The sequence below is a fragment of the Sturnus vulgaris genome, chromosome 6, assembly GCF_052056855.1.
Source record: "Sturnus vulgaris isolate bStuVul1 chromosome 6, bStuVul1.hap1, whole genome shotgun sequence".
NCBI lineage: Eukaryota > Metazoa > Chordata > Aves > Passeriformes > Sturnidae > Sturnus > Sturnus vulgaris.
In genome coordinates this window covers 46,544,930-46,569,310 of record NC_142248.1, presented here as the reverse complement: position 1 = coordinate 46,569,310, position 24,381 = coordinate 46,544,930, and the positions used below count along the sequence as shown (strand labels likewise).

Genomic DNA, 24,381 nt, shown 5'->3' with positions numbered 1-24,381 from the left:
ATCTCAAGTGGGGTTGCAAGAGGCTGGATCACAGGAATGTGGTGGAAAAGCTGCTGCTGGAGTTGGGAGAAGGTTTTCCTTTCATTTTCCAGAGCCAAAGCTGGAAGTGGAGAGTTGTTTGATCCCAGAGGCAACAAGAGATATGGGGGATTATGAGAAATCCCCCAAGGGTTCTGTGGGGAGTTCTCCCCATGGATTTACATCAGGACATGTCCTGGACAGCATGTATAAAAACCACTGGGTTTTCTCCCCAAAAGGAAGGTGGGACCAGCCCCAGCACAGAGATGTGGGGGGTAAATCTCAGCACCACTAACTGGAGCACGAATTTCAGCACCCACTCATCAATCCATGGCACCCACAGTGGGTGTGGATGAACCAGAGGGTCAATATTGACCCATATCCCACAGCTGGGGGCTGGCAGTGCCCCTTGGCCTCTCTGGGAAAGCTCCAGTGGGAATGACAGAGCCAATCCAATGATTGATTGATCCCGATGCCTCGCCCCGGGTGGGAGCCCCTGTTTTGCCCCAGGTCTGCAACAGCCCCACAGGAGGGTTTCAGCTGACAGCAATCCAGAGGGATACAAAGTTTTCCTGATGTTTTCCCCAGCTGTTCAGCTTGGGAGGGAAATCCCACCGGCGTGCTTTCCTCATTAACCGCTGTCACATTTTCCAGGCAGAGCCTCGGTGTGCCAGGCGCTGATTTGCATCACCAGATCACAAGGATGTGACCTAATTAAATTTCAGCTCTTTTCAATATGATTTTCATACTCACACAGGGTTTTTTGGTTTGGTGTTTTTTTGTTTTTTTTTTTTTTTTTGGACCTGTGGAACCAGCTGTCTCGGCAGGGATGTTTCAGGCTTGGAATGGAAGTGGAGAAAACATCAAATTTCCCACTGGGAGCGGCTGCGGAGGCGAGCTCTGGGGTCTCTCCAAAGCCTTTCTCTGCTCCCAAAGTTTGATTCACAAGAGTGAATTGTATTTACTTTTTCAGGACAGATTTTTTTATTATTATTTATGCAGAGGGGAACATGTTACTCCCAGCCCTCTCCCCATACAGATAGATTTAGGTCACGCTGGGAAGAGGGGTGGGAGAGCCTGGAGTGAAGCACATCCCTCCTGGAACAAACCTTTCCAGGGCTCAGCACTGGGTCTTACAAGATGCCTCCAGGCCCCACCAAACCCCCTCAGCACAGGGCAAATCCAACCATTCCATGCACCCAGGCCTCCCCAGGAGTCTTAATCCCAAAAATATATTATTTTGAGTCTTAATTTTCCCTGGGAAGGACCTGTTCACCAGTGAGTGTGACACAGCAGGGTATCCCAGCTGGATTTTTGGCTGAACGAGCAGAATCCCCTGCGTTTTCCCGTTGCTATGGCAAGGGGGAGAGCTGGGATTTTTGTGCATGGGTTGATAAATCTGGCCCGTTCTGCACGGCTGATTTGCCCTCCAATTAATTAAGGGCATTGTTCACTTCCCCTCGCAATTAACATAAAGAAAACCCAATTAACTCCTGCACGGTGGACTCTGAGCACCGCCTTGGGCAGTGTGAAACCTCCCTGCTCTCCTGCAGGAAAAATCCAAATATTGTCAGGCTGACCACAGACCCCACAGCAGAGCCCAGATCCTGTGGTGTTGCTATCCCCATGGAATCACCCAGCTCTCCCTGAGTGAATCACATCCTTGGCTTTGCCAGACCTGTTGGTGTTGGCTGCGAGCTGGGAATTGGGGTGGAAAAGCAGATTTGGGTGGAAAAGGAAATTTCTGGCCATCCTCAGGAAGGCTGGGGCTTCTTCCCTGGGCTGTCATTGTCACTTGGCTGAGAGCTGGAGCAAAGCAGGTACAAAGGACACTTCTCCTGATTTCCTGATCACTCATCCTCCTTTTTTTTATAGCTGAAGCCATGAGTCTGGGAGCAGTCTGGGAGCAGAGTCTCTCGGTCGCCGTGGCATCCACGCCCCGGTGGCCACGCCCGTAATCCCTGCCATGAGGTGCTGCAGGTATTTCCTGCTCCTGGACTGCTCTGACTTGCCCTGCACGGCTCCGGCTGCCCCGAGCAGCTCCCGGCTCTCCCAGATGGATTTGGGTCCTGCAGACCCAGCTCTCTCCAATCTCCCCAAATAAATATGGGAGGAGGGAGGGGATGACAGTGCCCTGCCAAGATAAAGGGTGAGCAGTGACAAGGTCTGAGCTGGCTCCTGCTGCCTCACCAAATCCTTGGATTTGGCCCCAGGATTTGCCTCTGGAATTCCCACACTGCCACATGTTGAATTTGCTTCTTCCACGGAACGCCTGGTCTCTGAGCAGGGAGGTGACTTGGTGACTTCCAGCTACTGTCCTAGGTCGCTTTCTCACCTCTATTGGCTTCTGAATTTTGGTTTGGTTGGGTAAATCATGCTCTGGCTGGTTTATCAGCTCTCAGATGACCTGGAGCAGATCCAGTGTTCTCCCCAAGCCGGGAATTGCCAAAAATCCCAGGTGCTGGCACGACCAAGCTTTTTTTTTTTTTTTTTTTTTTTTTTTTTTTTTTTTCTTGTTTTCCTAGTTTAACACTTTTCAGGTGTTTGTGTCCAGTGCATTGGGCAAACCCTGGGTTTGGACGCAGACAGAGCAGCCTCGTTCCCACAAAGACACCTGGAGCATCCTTCATTGCCAGCACCGAGCTCTGAGCCTGAGGAGAGCTGGAGGTTGTCCATGGAGGGGATCAATCCCGTGTCCCCTACACCCTCCCCAGGGCCACCCACGGTGCTGCGACAAAGTGATCACACCAACCACGGTTACACCGACTGCAATTCCCGAACACTCAACCCCGACCACGACATCCAACCCTGTCCTCAGCCCCTGCCAATAATCCTCGGGGACAAAAGAGCCCGAGGGCAGCTCCCGCCCCCGCCTCTAATTCCTCCCCTTCACCCTAATCCCCGGCCCTTCTGTCGCAGCGGCCAAATCCAATTAACCGTGCAAGGATCGCGCTCAAACGGAGCCGAGGGAGCCCTCGGGATGGGTGGGATGGAAACACCGGGGATGGAGGAGCCATCCCTGCCTTGAGTGGGATTTATCCCAAAAAAAGAGTGAGGGAGAGAAGGTGCTCTAGGACTCGTGGCTGTCGCTCTGCTCGGGGCGGGGGGGTGGGTGTGACTTTTTTTTCCCAGTTTCCCAATTGGTTTTGTTGGGGTACCAGCTTCCAAGGCCCCACTCCAAACATCCCCGTGGGTCCCACTCAGCCTCCAAGACTTAATATCCACTTGCTCAGGGTTTGCCATGAGCCTCTGAGCTCTGTTTCATGTCTGGTTGGAGAGGAAGATGCTCTGGTCCACCTCCAACATGGCATGGAGGATGGCTGAGGATTGGAAGGGTGTTCTCCAACCTGGCCACACTCCCAAAGTGTCCCAAGTTTTTTTTTTTTTTTCCCATGATCGTGTTTGCCAAAAAAAAAAAAAGACTCAGCATGGAGTTGGCACAAATTCAGGATGGTCCCAGTGAACCCCCACCAGGACTAGAATGCAGCCAAAGAAAAACCCAACAATTTGGATTTGCAGCTTTTGCCAGGCTGCACTCAAGCTGCAATTGGGATGTGAAATCAGATAATTTTGGGATGGTGAAGCTCCTGGGATAGAAAGGAGGGAGGCAAGGGGAACTGGAGAGTGCAAAGGCAGCAGAACAATGAGAAAGGGCTTTGGTGAGATGTGCCAGGGAGATGCTGCTTTTCCAGGCACGGATCGGGTAAAAGGTGAATAAATGATGGTTGGCCCCAGGAGCTGCAGAAGGACCAGGCCGTGCCTTAAATGAGCTGGAGAAACAGAGGCTGAGTCCAAGGGGACGAGGTCCAACCGGCCAGGGGACGGCTGCAGGCAGCACATTGACCACTGGCAGCTGCTCCCAGACCTGAGCTAATGTTTAGCTTTGGACTTTGCCAAATTGTCCAAGGGGCAAAGGAGGAGGAGGGCGGGTGGCCCAAGGGGGGTGGAGGGTGGCTGCGAGCTGGGCCAGTGCCCGGGGCTGTGACTCCTGCACGAGCTCTGGCTCAGAGGGAGCCACTTTTGGGTGTGGTTTCTGCTGGTTTGGTCCTGGTTCAGCAGGACATTCCCTGACAAAGCCTTGCTGAGCTCCTCCATTTAGCTCAGCTCTTCCTGATGTATTTTATTCCCAACACATCAGGCTCCAGACAGCATTTGCAAGGGCACTGGGGGGACTCTGTGGTGGACAGGGTGAGGAGCCTGGACAGGGTGGCATCGCTGACAAGGCTAAAAACGCATCCCCAGCACTGAGCACGTCCCATTGGCCTGGATAACCCACCCTGGCAGGTGCCTCATCTCTATTTAAACCCCCCTCTCCTGGGATGTAATTAAGGACGTGTCTATTAATTGCTGTGTCACATCAGCACGGATCGTCCCTGCCACCGCCGGTGCTCCCTGGGCAGCTCCCACTGGACACTGCCACGTGTGTCCTCTCCATCCCCATCACCTCCACCCTGCAGCATCCCAAACCTTCACATTTTGAGTTACACCTTCCCAGGAAATTTTGCACAGCAACATTCTCCAATCCCAGATTATTCTAATGACACTGTGGAAGAGCTAAAAATAGGAGAAAGGCATTTTCTGCTTTCTCCCCCACCAGGCGCTGTCGGGAGTGCGGGGACGGCACCGGCAGTGGGAGCCTCTGAGGTGTTTGCAGGGAGCGTTTGGAGAGTATCACACCTCCCCTTTCCCTTCCCAGCCCTGGATCTTTAAATATCTGGCCCAAATCCACACAAGCCTGTAGCTGCTTAACTCCTTCCTTGCACTCAGATCCAAAGGAAATTGGGATGGGATGGAGGACAGGGGGTGGTGGGTGCAAAACACTGCAGAGTGTGCCAAACTTGCAGGAGTGACTCAGCCACGTGTGGGTGGGGGATCCTCTTGGCTTCCCTGGGGACCTCCTGGATCCAGTGGGAACTTTCCAGCTCCTGTGGGATTCACAGAGCCCACCTGTCCTATCCCAATTGACTTCCTGTCCTGCCAGTGCTCTTGGACGTCTCAGGGTCCTGCACGTGCCAGAAAATGCTGTGGGAAGCAACATCTGCTCTCCCTAAAATGCACATCCCCAAAAAGTGATGTACTCACCCAAAATGGTGCACTCCCCAAAAAAGTGATGCCCTGTCCCAAAACCAGCCACGCTGGATTTAGCACCTGAACATGCTCAGCAGGATGAAGCAGCAGCCTGGGGGCAGGTGCTCCAAGTTATTTTTTTAAATTTTATTTAAAGCATCCTATGGGATCCTGCACTCTGGATCTTGGGAATCCACAGAGAAGTGTGGACAACATTCCTCCACACAGCCCTGCCAGCCTTCAGAGCCCACCAGGCATCAGCTGGGTCAAGCTGGCACTGCTGGGCTGGGTAGGGGAAGCAAAACCCACAGAAACTGCCACAGGTTCAGAGTGGATTCCCAGAGCCTGCACTTGGAATGGCTCCGTGCACCACTCTGGGCACGGAAACTGGTGCTGGCAGGAGGGCAGGGACGAGGAGAGCAGGGAGCAGCCAGGGAGACACCCTGGACACTGTTTGCCCTCTTGGGACACAGAGATCCAAACCGAAGTGGGATCATTAAATGGCTGCTCCAAGGATGTCAGGGCAGGATTGTGCTGATGCTGAGCTGAGGTGGGATGGGCAGAGCGGGAAGAGAAGCGGCCCCGATCGATCGCTGCCCCACACGGGGAACAGGAACGCCGTGAGCCGGGGCTGCCCCGCGCCAGGGATTGCACTGGAGCGAGCAGACACCGATGAGTCAGAGGATTCGGGCACAATGGGAAGCGCGGGCTCAGCAGGGCCGGGACACGCAGGGACAGGGACAGGGACATGCCGGGATGGGGCCTTGAGGCTGCATCACCCTGAGCAAACCGGAAAAGAGGGAAAATCGTGGCTTTCTTCATCCTGGTGGTAGGGAGAGGAAGGAAATGGGTGAATTCATGGCAGCGTGCATGGAGAGGGCTCTCCACGCATCCTCCTCCTGCTGGCAGCTGGACACGGCGCTGTCCTGCACTCCCCAGTGGTGCTGGCATTGTACCAGGGACCACATCCCAGCCTGCTGCTTCCCCAAGGCACCCCCACTTCCCTCCTGCCCACTGCTCACTGCCTTCTCATCACTTCCGCTGCCTTTCCCGTTGTAGAGATTTCCCTTTTTTATAACCCCCCCAAAAAAGCAAATGCAGGAGCACAAGAGGAATAAAGAAACAGCCACACCAAAGCAGGAGCCTTGTTTCACCTCCTCATCTGAGTCACCCCAATAAGCCCTCGGCTGCTCCCACATTCCTCATGGGAGCTGGTGAGGGCAGGAATAACTGGCACAGGATAATTACAGTGAAGATCAAAGTGCTGCCTGGGCATGAGGTCCCACAGCTCACAGGGATGGGAGAAACCTCCCACAGCAAACCCAGAGTGGACTCAGACATCCATCCCACAGGGGAATTTGGGAAACATCTTCCAAAAACATCTCCACAGGCCAAAATAGCTGGACAGAATTTCAGCCACAGCTTTCTCTGCTCACTGTTATCTTCCACTTCACACAGGAGGGAGAAGCTGATCCTCAGAAGAAGATGCCAAACTTGGACACAAATGTGGACCCCCATCACCCTGGAGGTCCTGGTCACTCCCTGGGGCTCAGACTCAGGGCTGGAAACCACAGCCCTGGCTGCCCACGGGTGCAGGAACAGGAGCTCCAGGGCCTCTGTGCTGCACAAACCTCATGGTTTGCGTGGCCTCAGAAAAGAAACTTTCTTTATTTGTTTCAGGATGTGAAAGGAGACCACAGGACCGTGGTCCCACGTCTTCCCCACCCTGAGATGACAGGACACTGCACCAGCAGCAAGCAGATCAAAGTCACACCATTTCAGGGGGGAAGGCTGGGATCCCTCTCCCAGCATCCCACACACTGTACAGGCACTCGTGGGGCAGTGCTGGGAACATGTGCTGGGCCAAGGAGCCACATCCACACCACCACTGCCACCAAGGAGTGTCCCCATGCCCCGGGTCGGGCTGCCAAAACACCTGGGGTTTGAAATCATGAGATCCCTGAATGGTCTGGGGTGGAAGGGACTTCAAAGCTCATCTTGTTCCACCCCCTGCCATGGGCAGGGACACATTCCACTATCCCAGGCTGCTCCAAGCCCCATCCAACCTGGCCTTGGACACTTCCAGGGGCAGCCACAGCTGCTCTGGGCACCCTGTGCCAGGGCCTCACCACCCTCACAGCCAAAAATTTCTCCCTAATATCCAGTCTAACCCTGGCCTCTGGCAGTGAGGAGCCATTCCCTCTGGTCCAGGCCAGAGCCCCATGGGGTGGGGGCCAGGTGCAGCAGGGATGGGAGAGCCCCTGGATGTGACCTCCTGTCACTGAGCTGGTGAGTGACAATCACCCTGCTGTTGTCACGGTGCTGTTTACTCCTTGGCTGGGGTCAGGAAATGGCACAACAGCAGCAGCCACAGAATGAAGCCAAGACACCGTTTAACAGAGCTGTTTGCCCAAGGACCAGGAGCTCACCACAGCTGGGGGGGAGCAGAACCACAGGAATAAAAACTCTTAATGCTGCAGGCAAGAAATGTCATTTTCTAAGAGGAAAATCCATTTGTCCAAGACTTACATGCCATGGAAAATGATTACACAGCTGGAGTGGACACTTTCCCAAGCAAAGCCAGCAGCCCTGTGGGATGTGTGGGAGCAGGTCCTGGCCTCACACAGTCCCAGGGGGCTCTGCAGCAGCACCGGGAATCACTCATGGATGGCTGGGTCTGGACACCAGCACTCTTTCTGGCAGCTACCCTGCATCTCCTGCTTGTCCTGGAAAAGGGAAGAATACTCATGGAGCATCATGGGTCCTGCAGTTCGTGACTGATCCCATGACAAGAAGCCATCAGTGACTGATGTGGCTGTGCTGAGCTGGCATTGCACACTGTGGAACTGGAACAGCTCCACTGGCTGTCACAGCCAGCAGTGAGCAGCCCAGCAAAGCTCCAGAGGCATCAAGGGATGGTGGCACTGCCATTGCTGTCACCAGAGGGACCCTCCAGGGCTGACCCAGCACAGGAGCACCACAGCTCTCCCTGGAAAATCACACGTGACCTCTGCACCCACAGCCCACACAGTTTCCCATGGCTTGAGCTGGTGTTGAAACCCTGCCAGAAAATTATCCACAATTTAAGCATGACCTTAGGCAAATGCCTCTAACTCCCAAATGTCTCTGCCTGTGACACCAAACCAGCTCCCACGGCAGCAGCACAGGGAGGTTTCTGCTCTCTCTTGTGAGGACACAACCAAATCTCAGCAAGGTGAGGCATAGGGTGGGTCCCCAGCTGGGATGTGGTGGATTTGGGGCTACTGGTTCCCACCACAGCCAGCCTGGAGGCAGAGCCCCAGGATGAGCTCTCTCACATGGGGCAGATTTGTGCTGACATAGCAGGAATGATGGCAGGGATAGTTCTCCAGATCACCTGCTGGGCCCCAGAGACCAGGCAGAGCCTGACTGTCACAGCCAGACTTCTCCACAGAGCCCCTGTGTTTAATGGAAGTGGCACCAAAACTCTCTCTAAGGAATCAGGACAAATCCAACTGGGACAAACAGGACAGGTGAGAGAACAGAGAGGCTGGCAAGAAGCAGATCACCACCTCCCTCGTATCCCATTTTCCATGAGGGCTCCACACCCTCTCCTAGCTCAGAGCAGGCAGCCACCAGCCTCTCCAGACACGGTGGAGCTGAGCCCCAGTAGGATCCCATCCCCCTTCCCAAAAGCCCTTTTTTTCTCCCCAAAAAGCAGCTGTTTCACGTGGTGGCTCTGGGGACAGGCGGCCCCTCCCTGCTGCCCTGGTTAGCAGTGGTTTCCTCCCCACAGCTGCAGAGCAGCAGCAGTTGGGTTTTACATCCCCCTTTGCCGGGTGCAGCCGGTGACAGGAGGTGACGCAGGGGGTGACAGAACCCAGCACCCTCCCCACGAGGTCCCTGTCACCCAGCGACAGTCACAGCCTGAGCAATGCAGGCCCGAAGTTGAGGGCACAGCAGAACAGCAGCCAGTAGGGAAGAAAAAGCACAACTTCCTCCCTTTTTCTTCTGAAGAGATCTGAGCCCTGTGCAAAAGGAAGTGCTGATAGCACATGCCCTGTAGATAAAAGTTATTCCATCAGCTCCAAACCCTTGGGAAAGGCTGCTCCCCTCTGCATCACCCTCACCACCAAACAGGGTGGCACAGTGTCCCAGTGTGACACCATCCCTTTGTGTTTTGGGACATCACCCCCTACCACTGCTGGGATTTGGGAATCTTTTCCTCGTTTTTCTGCAATAAGAGCCTCCACCCGGGAAGCCAGGTTGGTGTAAACATTCCAGTAAATCCCTTCCTGCAGGCCACTGGGTAATTAAGGAGCTCTTTTCATAACAAGGTAACAAATAACACGTGTGGTTTGACAAATGAGGTTCTCAGGTTCGCTAATCACCGCTGCTGTGCTCGGCAAGCCAGGACAGTGTTTTAGGATGTGGGAAGTTTGCAAGGAATTCTCTTACTGGGGATGAAAAAAACTCCTTGGAGCCTTCAAACGAAGCTCTTCCCAACCCAACAGTTTTTTTAGAGAAAACTCAGCCACAGTAACTCGTGCCTCTGTCACAGACCCAACTTCCACAGCTGCAAAGTGAGAATTCCTGCAAATTCCTCCTCTCAGCCACCACTGTGCTCCAAGAGGCAGAAACACTGAGAGCCACAAGGAACCTGCTCACCAGAGTAACCTGAAGGTGTCAAACTTGAACACTGCGGATCTTTACACAAGAACAGCACAGGTGAAAACAAGGCAGAACGATTTTGCACAGGCACATTTTATCTGTGCAGCAACCACCACCACCACAGCCCCAGCTCCTGGAATGAGCCTCCCACGTGCTCTGGGAATGACACAGGAACCACAGGATGAATGAACAACCCACCACCACCTGAAACCCATCTCCCGTGCCAAAGTTTTATTGAGTCGAGCCGCTCCCGGAGTTTTTCCCCTCTCGGAGGTTCCAGCGCGGTGCCCTGGGCTGCAGAGGCAGCAGCAGAGCCCCCAGCGCTGCTCCGGGGCCGCTCCCGCTCCATTCCCGTTCCGTTCCCCGCCTCCCCGGGCCGCACACACGGCCAGCCCACAGCTGTGCTGCCGGAAGGCGCTGTCACACACCTCGGCTGCTCAGTCCGCCAGCGAGAAGCTGCTCGGGGCAGATGAGTCACAACCACACCGCAGACAGTCCCACTGTGATGTTATCCCATCCTCTCTTCTCCAGAGCTCTGCCAGGGGACACATCCTGTGCTCAAAGATCTCACGATGGGGAATTCTGTCGAGAGATTGTCACAAAGATGACTTATTTTTTTTTTTTTTAAGTTGGCCTGGTTTTGTTCAAGAGCTGAGTCTGCACGTTGTGTCAGCACAATATGCAAAATATTTTCTTCACACTTCATCAGTTAACCCCAGAATGATCAAAGCAATCCTGGCAGCTGCCGAGTATCACATCTAGAGCCTGGTTTTGGGGAGAAGGTGGCACAGCAGAGCCCACAGTACCAAAAGCAGCACCGGGCATTTTATTTTTATTACTTTGGTGGCTCCAAACTCCAGTCTGGAGATCCCACCCCACCAGCACATGGAAGCAGGAGAAGTGTGAAGCTCAAAGGTATTGCTGAAGAGGAAGGCTGGCACCTGGAGCACCAGGTTTGGGAACAAAGCAGCTCCTTTGTACAGCAGGGATCTGGGCTGTGGCTCCACAGGATCCCTAATTTCACAGTCACACTGGAGCTCCACCTCTGGAATGCTGTGCCGAGGGAACAGCAGCGCTGGGAATTCTGTGCTGGTGCCATGAACCATTGCAGTGGAAGGTGTCCCTGCCCATGGCAGGGGGAGCAATGAGATGAGCTTTAAGGTGCCTTCTCAAGAACCCCTTTGGTTCTGTTCCTCCTGGGATTCTGTGCACCTACCGTGCGTTTCCTGTGGATGTTGACGATGTGGATGTCTGCACTCCGATACTCCTCGTCATGCCTGTCCAGGGGAATTCTTTCCAGCTCAAAGTCTCTCTGAAGCAGCTGTTCCACAAAGAACGTTTCCACAAATGGTTCCTCCACAACCATTCCAGACATTCCCACCCTCATTTGAACTTTTCCAGCACTAACTCAAAGCTACAAGAGACATGCAATACTGCAGAAAAATCTATTTAAACTGGTGGTTTAACTCCTGGAGGGATTTAAAAGATGTGTGGATGTGGCACTTGGGGTAGTGGTGACCTTGACAGTGCTTGGGGGATGGCTGGACTTGATGATCTCAGAGGACTTTTCCAACCTAAATGATTCTGTGAATCCATGCTTCAATCCCTGAAATGCTAAGCCAAACCCCAGCACCTGCCTGTCTGCCAACCTTCTCAACAAAGGGAGAGGAGAGAAAAAAGCCAGTCTAAAATCCCCCAGCATCAGCTCTGGGATGTGCTCAGATTGCCTGGGCTGAACCTGGCAAGGAAGGAAATAAATCACAAAAAAAACCCAAAAAACAAAACAAAACAACAAAAAAAACCCAACCAGAAACACCAACACCTGCTGTGTTTGTTGTGGAAGCAGCACCTCAGCAGAGCTCAGCACAGCCCTCCTCACTGCCAGGGCCCCACAGGAGAGTGAAGCACTAATTATCAAACAGGTGCTTTGATTAACATGTACCAATCCCCTGGAATTCTCACCCTTTCCCCTTTTTTTGCAGTATTATAGTTATTATACATAATCCTGCACAAGAGCTGCTTCTCAACAGTCACCACAGAGTTAAACCTGCACTGACCATCACCCCCCCACAGGTGTTCCCTGTGTTGCTTCTCCTCACCTGCACACAAGATACACCTGGAATATTCAATTAAAACACCTATTAATGGGCTCTCATTAGAAAAAAGGATTTTTTTCAGAAGGCTCTCTATCACTCAGGACAGTGTTTTGAGTTCCTGAGCAAAACTTTGTATTTTCCCTCTGCTTTCGATGGAACAGCCTGAAAGAAAATGTGCTTAAAAACCACTTACTTCAAAGTATTTTCTCTCAATTTCAGGGTTCTTCCCCATAGTCCTCTGTTCATAGCAGCACAGGACACAAGTGTCAGGGCCTGTCAGGTCCTTCAGGGTCTTCAGCAAGGGCTCCAAGGACTGCCCAGAAAAGGTTAAACATTTCCCATGTGGATTTCAACTTAATTTCACTGGTTATGATACCCTCTAAAGTCTTCACCCAAGAGAGAACCTCCCAGTTTTACTTTCCAAGGAGTTATTTTTAGCACTTGAACTGGGACAAGAAGAACATGGGGGGAAAGCTGGGAAGCAGAGGAGAAAGGGGGACTCAGAGGAAAAAGTGTTCTCCAGACTGACCAAGAAAACTGAACTGGAATCCAAGCCAGAAACATCCCACACTGCTGAGTGGGCACTTCCTCGAGGCAAGGAGTATTCCTCAGTGTGTCTCAAAAGTGAGAGTTTTCTCAATTACTCCTGGAGGATGGCTCAGATCCAGACCACAATGGAGGGAAATGGGACCAACAGGCAGGGACTCGATGCCAGGGGCTGGTAAAGCCATTGGAAGGGCACTGGGACATGGGGTTTTTTCAGGTTATTTCCCTTTTCCTGCAGCTTTCCCTGCACATCCTACAGAGCTCCAGCTGAGGACACGAGGCAGACTGCAACAACCACTCAGCTGTAGCACGATTTCTCCTCTTGCCTTCCTAAAGAAAGTGTGAGGAGAACCCAAACAGCAGCTGTTGCACTTTTTGAATTTCATTTACCGATGATTTCAATAGTTCACATTTTGCTTCACCATTCCCAATCTTAAAAAAAAAGGGGGGGAGGAGGCACAAACATTAAATTTGGGATTTTTAACATAAAAATAGTCTCTGGTACTATGTCAAATGGCCTTATTAAAAAGGCCTTACCCAGTCTTGTTCTATGTATTTCTTTAAACCACAGGGACCATGACACGAGCACAATATTTATCTGAACACTCCTCATGCTAAACACACTGATCCCACCCGTTCCCAAAAAAACATTTTTGTAGGGGTTTAGCAAAGTTCTCATTTACCTCCTCATAGTAAATGCAATCAGCCATGAGTATATAATCAGGGGGAGGCTGAAATGCTGTTACATCTTCACCCCTAAAAAAGAACAAACAAAAAAACCCAACAAAAAGTGAAAACAAGTTTTAGTAATAACACATACAAAAAGACTGAGCATAAAGTTAACTACTGTGTTCTCATATTGCCTCTCACAGGGGTGTTTTGAAGTTGTTTAGCAATTTAACAAAGCCAGTGAAGAATCACAGAATCCCAAAATGGATTGGGTTGGAATGGAACTTAAATCCCATCCTATTCCACCCCCTGCCATGGCAGGGACACCTTCCACTATCCCAGGCTGCTCCAAGCCCTGTCCAACCTGGCCTGGGACAGATCCAGGAGCAGCCACAGCTTTTCTGGGGATTCCATCCCAGCCAGGAGTTCCCAATTCACAACATCCCATCTAAACCGAGTCTTTTCCCATCCGAACCCAGAATCCCCGTTAAAGCTGAACAGAGACATTAAATAAAGGCTCATACAAACCATTTCAGTACCTTGGCTCGGACGGACCCTGTGACCAGGTGCTTGTTATTCTCAATATTAACCAACAACAGCTCCTGCAGCTCCTCCAGGTCTGTGACGGTCACGTTCGCCCTGTAACACACACACGTGGTTAGAGACGGCAGAGGACACTGCGAACAGCACAGAAAGCAGAGTTTAAAGGAATCGAAAGGGTCTGAGGGAGCAGATAGCGCCGGGCAGGGACTCCCCTCACCCCAGCGTGGCTGCCATGATGCCGACAGCGCCGGTGCCCGCGCCCAGCTCCAGGACGTGGCGGCGGGCGAGGGGACAAGCGCCGGTCTCCAGGAACTTGGCGAGCACCAGCGCAGCGTCCCACACCACACAGCCCACGCCGCCGGCCGCCCTCTGCTCCAGGCGCAGCGCCGGCCCGGCCCGGCGCTCCAGCTCCCTCACGAAACCCGCCATGGCCGCGGCTCTGAGGCGGCGCGGCCCCGCCCCGGCAGGAAATGGCGGGAGGGCCGTGAGGGGACGGAGCTGCCCGCCCGCTCTGCGAGGAGGGAGAGGATCCGATCCCTGGGCATGGAGGCTTTTCCAGCTGAAATTATTGCAGGGTTCTGTCAGCCGTGTGTCAGGCGGGATGATTCCGGGATTGTGGCCAGGAATGGTTCCGGGATTCCGCCGGCCATGTCCGTGAGGGAGCGCGGAGCCCTCAGGACCCTCCGTCCCTCAGCCCGCCTGAAGGTTCTGTTACAAACCGCCCTCACACAACTTATAAAAAGTCTTTAAAAACCTACAAAAACGGTCTTAATAAACTTACAAAATATTATAAAAGGTCTTAAAAAACCTACAGAAAAGGTCTTAATAATAACTATATACAAAAAGTCTTTAAAAACCCACAGAAACGATCTTAATAAACTTACAAAATGTTGTAAAAGGTCTTAAAAAACCTACAAAAAAGGTCTGAATAAGTATATACAAAAAGTCTTTAAAAACCTACAAAACCGGTCTTAATAAACTTATAAAATGTTCTAAATGGTCTTAAAAAACCTACAAAAAAGGTCTTGATAAACTTACAAAAAAGTTTTAATAAGCCTACAAAAGTCTTAGTAAGTCTGCAAAAAAAGTTCTTAATAAACGTGCAAAAAGGCTTTAACAAACTTGAAAAAGGTCTTAATAAATGTACAAGGTCTTCAAAAACCTATGAAAAAAGTCTTCATAAAGCTGTGAAAAAGGTTTTAATAAACCCCCAGAAAAGGCCTTAGACTACAAAAAGGTCTTAACAAACCTACAAAAAGGTTTTATTTAATAAACTCACAGAAAAGGTTTGAATCAAGCAACTGAGTATGAATTGATTCTGCCCTGACGTCTTGAAAATGCAAAGGTTTTACATTTTCCCCCCCTTGTGTATGGGGAAGAAAGTTTTTTTATTACTTAATTTCCTTATTTCTTTTAGACCAATGGGAGGCCTCTTGTCAGCAGATTCCCCTTGAGGGAAGAAGTTTTCTGAGGGAATTGCCTTTTCCCACACAAGCCAACTTCAAACCCAAAGTTCACATTTTTCCCCCTCAAGCAGTTTTTTTGTTGTTTTTTTTTACCTACCCCTCTAATTATGAAGTAACTGAAATGTTATTTATTGCTCTCTTGAACCACGCTGGTGGCAATCTCACTGCCTTTGACCACTTTCCATGGCCATGTTTTATTTTACTGTGGAAAATTCAAAATGGTTCTGGCATAAGCACTTGCACAGGAAGGCATAAAGCTGACATCTGTACATTCTAAAATGTGGGAGAGAATTTTTTCCTCTTCAACAACACATGAAAGTCTGAAAAAATATTATTATTTGTTTAGCAATAGCTGTTGGTGGGGACTTCAAAAGAGTTAATGCAAAGAATTCCACTTTTCCAAGTCATCCTCGATTTCCTACCTGCACTCCTAGTTTGTGCATATCAAATTTGGGACTTCTTGAACCTTGTTTTAGCAAAATGAAGCAGCTCTCCTATAAAAAGTGTGGTTTGCCCCTTGTGTGAATGGATTCCAACCCTCTCTTCTTCCTCATGGAAGAAGCATGGAGGGGACAGGCAGTAGAAAAAGACAGATGGAAAAATACATCTTCCCAGGAGAAAACTCTGAGGTTCTTCCAACCCACGGTATCTCCAATTAACATCCCTCCTCAGCCATAGCTCCTTTCTAAAAAGGAGAATTTTCCAAATGGAATGCCCAAGACAATGGGAGCAGCTTAGGCAGACTGAGGAGAAGCTGGAGATTTGGAAGCCTGGGATGGACCCAGCTCTCACAGGCAGAAGGAAAGCCGAAGTGAGAACAGCAGCTTGGAAAATTGGGGCATTTTGTTTTGTCAAAAATGCAATTCCCAACCTTGTCCTTACAAGGAACACGCACTGCTCAAGCTCTTAAAAATTAAGACTGGGGTGATTTATTAATCTTGTTAAGAACTCTGATACAAAGCACAGTAAAAGGCCACAAACCAGTAAATAAAATGTGGCTTGTGAAGGCCACTTTATAAATGCTGCTACAGAACTACCAGTAAAACAGACTCACTCTCACACCAGTTCAAACACAGGGGTTGGACTGGCAAAGAAAAGTTCCATTCACTTATCAGTTTAAAAAGTTTAATAAAGCTTTAAGTGTTTGCTGGTTTAAATGCTACCAATTTCCAAAGTGGATTCACGAGTTAAGTGTAGATCTAAAGGGAGTTATTAGGTCTGGAAGGCAAGACTGATCCCAAGCCAGAGGAAACGCTGCTGGCTGGATCCAATCCCAGGAGTAGCAGACTGTGTTATAGGCCTCGAAGTCAATTCAATTTATACATGTCATTAGCATATCTGTAAATATACAATATAAACAATTGTACAGGAGCATAGCTTTGTTCTCCACAACAGCAGACAAACTCTTTAGCTTAAGACACCTTTGCCTATCAAAACAAAAAAGGCACAACTGAACAGGATGCACGTGAAGTACTCGGGAGCCTCCCCGATATCCCAGACGGGTACTCCTCCTTCATCCTTTCTCCAAAGAACCAAGACCAACCCAGTATTTTGGTATTTAGATTTCAACTTTTTTTTTTTTTTTTTTTTTTCCTTTCTCTTCAGCAGCAAATCAATGGCAATTAAGACATGGCATGAGAATATTCCAGAACAGGAGCTGTCACTCAGGAACCTCCAGCCTTACACCAAGGCTTGTGGCCAAGAGGTTTCAAATCTGTGACGCTCTGGATCCTCGTGGTGTGTGATCATCCCATTGCTGGGTTTCTTTAATTAAAAAAAAAGGCCACTAGTGCTCAAATTTAAAAAAAATTCCACAGACGCACCTTTTTTTTTTTTTTTTTTTGGCTCAGTGCAATTAAATGATGTCAGTTTAAATTCACTTAGTGTAGTTTACAGTGCAAAAGGTCTATTTTGTGTCCTGGCAGAACGGTCGGCACTGAGGATGTGAACCAAGGCAATGTTGCTGCTCACCTGAGGGTAATGCTGTCCAACCACAAAGGTTGGAATGTGTGTAGTCTGATTTTTTTTCCAATTTAAACCTTTTTTTTTTTTTTTTTGATCAGCAGCACTTTAAGAACATAATTTGTGAAAATACTAAAATACACTGCCTTTTTTTTTTCTCCTTTGAATAAATTAAAAAAAAAAAAAAAAAGAAGAACTTTACAAATAGTATTCCAGTGTCAATGACTACTATGGCTAAGGTCATTGAGGCGTTTCTGCATTTTCTAGCAAAGACAGTCTGTGCAAAGGAGGGTGGGAGAGCTCCCTTTTGTAAGTCTTTGGTGGCAGTTTTGGTAGCTGAGGGCTGGAGTTGTGCCGGGGCGGCACGGGGGGCACGGGAGGCTGGGCCAGGTTGTTGTGGCTGGCGCTGAGGACGCAGCAGCGGCGCAGCACCCGGGGAGAGGGGGTGCTGGGAGGGGTGGCCGGAGAGCTGGGGCCCGAGCCGGGCTCCCGCAGCCGCTCGGGGTCCCGGGGGAAGCGTCCCAGCGGCGGCGGCTGCAGGCTCAGCGGGCAATTGATGAAGTGCTCGGGCGGCCGCAGCGGCACCGGGGGTGGGGTGTCGGGCACGGGGTCCCGGGGGGGCGGAGGAGGAGGGCTGTGCAGGGGCTGCTCCAGGGCAGTGGTGTAAGCAGGAACTCGAGGTTGGATCTTTGGAGGCGGTGGCTGCCGAGGTGGGATTGCTGGAGGATCGTCGTCCGATTTAGGATTTCCCTGCGGTGTCACGGAGGAAAAGGAGGTGTAAGAAACAGGGAGCACGGAATGCCAGAGTGGTGTGGGCTGGAAGGGAACTTCAATCCCATCCCATTCCTCTCCCTTCTATCCCTTCCACTATCCCAGGTTGCTCCAAACCCCATCCAACACGGCCTTGGGCACTTCCAGGGGCAGCCACAGTTTCTCTGGGCACCCTGTGCCAGGGCCTCCCCACCCTCCCAGCCAAGAATTCCCAGTTCCCAACATCCCATCTAAACCTACTCTCCCCCAGTTTAAAGCCATTTCCCTTGTCCAGATATGTGGATAAAGAGCAATCTTCAGACAGATGAGGAATTCTCCTGACCTCTGCTAGTGGTGCTGTCAGAAACATGGCAACTGGAGCTTTGATGGGAACATGACCACTGTGTTCCTGAAATTCCTAGCCCAGTTTGGACACTGGGAACCCAAAAGATGAAAAAGGGAAACTGGAGCTCTACATCTCAAAGTCTTTCAGACTGACAGAGCCCTGGTTTAGATCAATGGTTGAACTTGACAATCTTAAAAGTCTTCTCCAAGCTAAATGATTCTAGATACTCCCCAATTTATCACTGAAGTTTTTCAAACCAGGACAGCAATACCTTAGCATTGGAAGCTTCCTGATCCATCTTTTTCCGTGGAGGAAGTGGAGGAGGGTTCTGAGGCTCATCACTCAGTTTAGGGAAGCTCCCCCAGGAGCTGAAGAAAGTCTCTGGAGAGGGAAAAGCAGATCTTTTACTCCTTGTGCAATACCTGAGGAACATATTCTGGAATATCAAGTCAATCTCAAAGCAACTCAAATAAGATCTTTGTGCTCCACAGCAACATGAACCAGTAACTTCAGCAGCACGAAATTCTTTAATTCATTGCTTTAATCGGATCAAGCCTCACAAAGTGTTCTCCCATGTCCAGTATCAAAGAAAGGCATCAGCAGTCAGCAGGCAATGCTGAGGGACAGGAAAATAAATCCAGGGAACTCCAAGTGAGTTTTTACAGAAGGAGAAAAAAATCCTCAAATTAAGAAACAGCACAATCCCTGACTTGTACTGGTGGTTTCTGTCACACCTTTGCTTTTCCTCTTAGGAGTGCACTGAGCTCTGTGTCTGCATCAGACCTGTGCTTTCCAGCTGGAAATTAAATTAATAATATTTTTAAAAAGGTATGTGGAATAAATAAAAAGAACAGCTGAAAACACAGGTGAATGCAGGATATCCCTCACAGGTGTGGTACAAAAAGTGTCTCTTCCTTCCCAGCAACACAGCAGTTATTTTCACTAAATGGAATTAGCAAATTATCAAGTTGCTTTATTTGTAGCTTTAGTCAAACAGAACAATCATCAAGGACTTTCAAAATAGAAGGAAAATCACGTGAGAGCCTGGAGATAAAAACACAACCCAAACTAAACCAGCAGTTTAAGTTTTAGGCTTTACATTTTTTACTGGACCTCTGATCTAAAAGGAACCCTTCTGAATGCAGCCCACATTCTCATCCCAGATTTCAGATTTTTATCCCCACTGAGCTCTCCTGAACCCAGGGAAGGCAGAGTTAAATATTTAACAGTTCCAACACTCACTCGACTGAGGCAAGTTCACGGGAGCGAAGATGCTGTTGTTACCTGGGAAATAAAAAAATCCATTAAACAATTTCCAGACAGAACCACTGCACTGCAGCACATAACAATTGCTTGAATAACCTGAGAGATCAGAAAAAATCCCAAATTTATCTATTGCAAACATGAATGAAAATTTCCCGTGTAAAACATTCCTGAACTGGAGAATTTAAGCCCCGCTGGGAATTAATTTAATTACTTCAAATTCTGCAATTTGTTTTTTTAAAGGCTGGCACACTCCCTCAATGAATTTAGGAAGCCTGAGGGGCAGCAATAACGATTGTGAGACGTGTGTACCATAAGAACTGTTGAGATCAATGTCTAAGAAGACGCTGAACTCGGAGGACGCCGACACGGGGGGCGTTGAGGGGGTGTTGGGGGAGGTTGGAGCCGACGCCGTGGTCTCCTGCTCGGCCTCGGTGATCCTGCTGAAGCTGATCTTGCTGGGCTCCTTCTCCAGGGGCAGGGGGTGGCTCCTCAGGGTGCCCGAGGTGGAGCCGTGCCTGCCCGTGTTGGGCCTGATCCCCGGCGATTTCAGGGGATACGTTGTTTTCCTGGGCTGGAGACAGGGGAGCTGTTAGCACTGCAAGGTTCCCAGGCACTGCAACATTCCCAACACTACTGCAACATTCCCAACACTACTGCAACATTCCCAACACTACTGCAATATTCCCAACACTACTGCAACGTTCCCAGCACTGCAACATTCCCAACACTGCAACATTCCCAGCACTGCAACATTCCCAACACTACTGCACCATTCCCAGCACTGCAACATTCCCAACACTACTGCACCATTCCCAACACTACTGCAACATTCCCAGCACTGCAACATTCCCAATACTACTGCAACATTCCCCAAACTACTGCAACATTCCCAACACTACTGCAACATTCCCAGCACTGCAACGTTCCCAGCACTGCAACATTCCCAGCACTGCAACATTCCCAACACTGCACCATTCCCAACACCTACTGCACCATTCCCAGCACTGCACCATTCCCAATACTACTGCAACATTCCCCAAACTACTGCAACATTCCCAGCACTGCAACATTCCCAAAACTACTGCAACATTCCCAAAACTACTGCAATGTTCCCAGCACTGCAATATTCCCAACACTACTGCAACGTTCCCAGCACTGCAATGTTCCCAGCACTGCAATATTCCCAATACGGCAACATTCTACACTGCAGCATTCCCAACATCTTCCTGCCATTCCACACTGCAACACTGCCAACACTGCAATGTTCCCAGGCACTGCAATGTTCCCAACACTGCAATGTTCCCAGGCACTGCAATGTTCCCAAATACTGCAGCATTCCCAACACTGCTGCCATTCTCCACTGCAGCATTCCCAAGGCTCTGTGAGATGTTTTTTAAAGTATTTCTCAAAGAGCAGCCCAGGGATACAAGTGAGTTATTTACACAGCAGGACTTTGCTGGGAAGTTGTGGATGCAGCTGAAGAAATCTTTTTTTTTTCCCCCCCACAAGTATGAGGAATGAAGAGTCCAGGCTCTGCTGCCAACCAGGACAAAACACTGGGATAAAAAAGTCACAGCCTTGGGACAGAGAAATCTCCTTCAAGTGCCCCTTAGGGCTGCAGAAGGGGCAAACACCACAGAAACAGCAAAACCCCTCCACACATCCAGGATCAAGGACACTCCTGGAACATGTTGTTATGTCCTCCAGTTTATCCAGGACAAAATTCCTACACTCAGGTCACTGTGTGGATAAACCCAGCCTGGTTAGGCTTGGGTGAAATCCAGCACAGATCAAAGCTGAGCCTTGCAAAGTGAATTATGGCCCCATCTTTCAGTGGTGTCCAGCACATTACAGCACCCACAACTGGATTTTCCTGAAATTCCAGTCAGATTCTCTCTTTGGAAATCATGAGCTGTAAAGAATTCCTGCCCAGCTGGACTGGACTCCTATTTTTAGAAAAGATTTTAATAAAATTACTGTAAAGAAGCATTTTTGCAACAGCAATTTCTGGCATTTTCTTGCCACATTTGTAACATCATCTTACTCGTTCCTCTAACAAGAGATGGCAAAAATGATTTATAGCTCTCCCAAAAAATTAGATGTGGCTCCATTTCCTCAGGCAATTACAACATATAAAAAACCAAGTGCTCTAAATTGTGATTTTCCTGCTTAAAGAAGAACTCTGAGCTCCAGGAGCTGGGATTTTTTAAACCTAAAATTGCTACTCCTTTAAATGGAACTGTATTTTCTTCAGCAAAAAGGGTTGCACCTGGTCAAGTTTGCAGTTTTTGCAATAATATCAAATATTTAGACAAAAGAAAAATAGAAATTATCTTGAAGAAAGCTGAATATATTATGTATAAAAGTAGTATTTTAATTAGTACTAAGACTTCTTGGTATTGTGAAATGAAAAAATATTACTCCATATTTTATCATATGACTATATGGTAAGAAATACAAATTTAACAACAATATTTCAGATTTTGGGGGGAAAAAGTGAGTTTTAAAATAAGACAAAGGTAATATATTTTAGTAGTGACAAACAACAGGAGTAAAAATATTTTTAAATCAAGTTTAGTTGGAAAATCAACTCATGATAAGGAATTCTGAAGAAAATGTATCTGGCTTATTGAGGCAACCACGTATTATTTAAATATTTTCACAGTGGTCAGTGAATTTTAGCTATTTAATTTTAATTAAATAACCCAGGAATTGGATTTGATGATGTCTGTGCTTCCCTTCCAACTCAGGGTATTCTCTGATTCCAGGAAATTTCAGGAGAAAACTCACAAATCGAGGTGGCTGCTTGCAGTTCCGAGGTTCAATCTCTAAGGATTTGTTGAACAGATAATCTGTAAACTCCTTTTCTGGTATCTTCCCCATGGGATTGAGATTTTCAAAGAATTTCTGAATGAAACAAATAGCAAGAATATTTAAAAATAAGCATACAGAGAAAATGTGAATGAAACACTCGTAATTCAGTGATTCAAAATTTACTTTTTCACCATTTTTGGCTTCTCTTTTTGTGTGGTTCTTTGTTGGCTACAAGAATTGCTCCCCCGCCCTCTTTTGATAATCACTATTCATGCAAAATTAGAAGATTATTTGGCATTTTCCCCCCTCTCCAATGGCCAAACAGATATTGAATGGCTGCTTACCCTGATTTCTGGCTCAATCCTTAAGCAGTAGGGCTGGTTTTGATACTGCTGAATTTCTCCTGTAATTTCAGCCACTTTTCTCCTCTTACTGAAGTTAATTAATTCTTTCCCTTGTCTTTTAAGGAAGTCAGGATTCCCTTCTTCTGTTTTCAAGATATTTGTTAGGTATATTCCTGATTTAAATAAAAAAACCCAACAAACAGTTTTTAACCATCCACCTGCAGCAAACTCAACTTCACAGTGACACCACACAAAAAATTTGATGTCACTTACCAAAAAAAGGCACACAGGGGGGATTGATTGACTTGAGCTTAGCTAAATACTTCTTAAAATGATCTTGGCTTAATTCTACTGCTTCATCCAAAACTCTTTTTTTCCTTTCCTGGAGTGCCTGAGTTGTCAAAAACGAAAAAAAAAAAAAAAAAAATAGGGATAGAAATCTTCTCAACAGCATGATTTGCAAATACAAGGCAATTCCCTGGCTCTCTGAACAAAATTTGGGAATTAAAATGAAGGTTTCAAAGAACCTCTTGTGTCAATGGTTTGCTCTGGATTACAGCACCCAATAATTTTGTCATGTGGATCCTGAGATTACTGAAAACAGATTATTATTTTAACATTAAAGTTAGAAAATTTGGTTATTAATAGAAATTAAACATTTGATTTTAACTTCAAGGTCTTGTGCTGCCTTGCAGAGCCATACAAAACTCAAGCCATTTTATTAATATTCTTCTTTTTTTTGTTTTACTCCAGGGAGGCTTTGCTGCCAACAATGGATTTCACTCCAGAACTGTGTGTGAGCCAGGTCTGGATTCTAATTTAATTCCCTTTTCCATGCCCTAAACTCACCTCAAATGTGTGATCCAGCCTGTACACTGAGACAGAGTTCACAGCACTGACAATCTCCAGAACACCATTGAAATTATTGAGGTCTTGGAAAACCTGCAGGATTTCTATGATCCTGCTCAGCACAGCCACTCGCTCCTCAAAGTTCTCAGTTTCCACAATGCACCTGATCAAAAGATGGGATTTGAGAAACACTGAGAAATAAAACCTGACACTTTGTAAGTTAGTAAATAATTTTTTTTTCCATGAAAACCCATCCAGCATGCAGATTTTGGCTCTCTCTCTCCAGAATCTCAAGTACAAATTTATGTAATCACATCTCACATATGTTCGAGTTGGAAAGTCAAGGGAGGATTTGGCAGAAACAAACCAGCAAACCTCGAGCAAATCCAGGGTAAAAGTGGTTAATGCCACTGCACTGCACTCACTTTTCAAACCACAGGGTGAGATTTGTAGTGTGACGAATCATTTTCAAGAGATTGGGGGAGTTAATTTCCTTATCTTCCTTCGTCCACACACTGCCAACGAGTTCAGAAGGCTGCACAGCCCTGGGAGTGACAAAACAGGGGGCAAAACACTCAGCACAAGTAAAAACTGTAATTTCTGTGTTTGCATTAAAAGATTATTTCTCCCTGTATTCACAACCTGATATTTCACAAATCCAATCCCACCTAATCTATTACAAAAACCAACTTTTTGATGAGTGCTCGAGTACAGAAGGAAATACATTTTAATCTTAATTGAAGTTGGATAATTTTGAAGGAGCATTTTCAGATAAGAAAAGTACAAAGGAGTGAGTTTAATTTTCTGAAAGGGCAAGAAAACAACTTTAAAAAGAGATCAAAATCAAAAATAGGAAGGTGAAGCATTTGCAGCAACCACTTGGTTTCAACCTCCTGTGACTGAAGCAGGAATGGGATTTTATAATTTGAATTAGAATTCTAAGACTCTGTCTTAGGGTGACTTTATGATGCTTGTACCCCCAATCTGTTCTGTTG

At 48.2% G+C, this 24,381-nt stretch overlaps 2 protein-coding genes across 3 annotated transcripts in view; both read right to left on the bottom strand.

Moving 5' to 3' along the window:
- Nucleotides 1-9,812: 9,812 nt before the first annotated feature.
- VCPKMT (valosin containing protein lysine methyltransferase) lies at nt 9,813-14,046 on the bottom strand. Of its 2 annotated transcripts, XM_088166436.1 has the most exons (6): nt 13,807-14,046; nt 13,575-13,685; nt 13,061-13,133; nt 12,025-12,144; nt 10,952-11,056; nt 9,813-10,317 (listed from the first exon to the last, which is right to left on the bottom strand). In XM_088166436.1, the coding sequence occupies exons 1-6, from the start codon at nt 14,016-14,018 to the stop codon at nt 10,303-10,305; spliced, it is 636 nt and encodes a 211-aa protein (XP_088022562.1). In that variant the 5' UTR covers nt 14,019-14,046; the 3' UTR covers nt 9,813-10,302. The 2 variants fall into 2 exon arrangements, with proteins under 2 accessions (XP_088022562.1, XP_088022561.1); XM_088166435.1 differs by lacking the exon at nt 9,813-10,317 and having other exon boundaries at nt 10,747-11,056.
- A 1,915-nt stretch (nt 14,047-15,961) lies between these two features.
- SOS2 (SOS Ras/Rho guanine nucleotide exchange factor 2) overlaps nt 15,962-24,381 on the bottom strand; it is a 44,546-nt gene continuing 36,126 nt past the window's right edge. Inside the window, exons 15-23 of the mRNA XM_088166433.1 lie at nt 23,812-23,931; nt 23,387-23,549; nt 22,811-22,928; nt 22,538-22,710; nt 22,170-22,286; nt 19,689-19,950; nt 19,356-19,397; nt 18,385-18,494; nt 15,962-17,767 (exon numbers count right to left, since the gene is read on the bottom strand). Coding sequence (XP_088022559.1) covers nt 17,258-17,767; nt 18,385-18,494; nt 19,356-19,397; nt 19,689-19,950; nt 22,170-22,286; nt 22,538-22,710; nt 22,811-22,928; nt 23,387-23,549; nt 23,812-23,931 — 1,615 coding nt within the window. The 3' untranslated portion in view covers nt 15,962-17,257. The remainder of the gene's footprint in view (nt 17,768-18,384; nt 18,495-19,355; nt 19,398-19,688; nt 19,951-22,169; nt 22,287-22,537; nt 22,711-22,810; nt 22,929-23,386; nt 23,550-23,811; nt 23,932-24,381) is intronic.

Coding starts and splice junctions, on each gene's coding strand:
- VCPKMT (XM_088166435.1), bottom strand. CDS start 14,018: ATGGCGGGTTTCGTGAGGGAGCTGGAGCGCCGGGCCGGGCCGGCGCTG. Junction 13,686..13,806: donor ATCATGGCAGCCACGCTGGG/GTGAGGGGAGTC, acceptor TGTGTGTTACAG/GGCGAACGTGACCGTCACAG. Junction 12,145..13,060: donor ATTGCATTTACTATGAGGAG/GTAAATGAGAAC, acceptor TTTTCTGGGCAG/TCCTTGGAGCCCTTGCTGAA.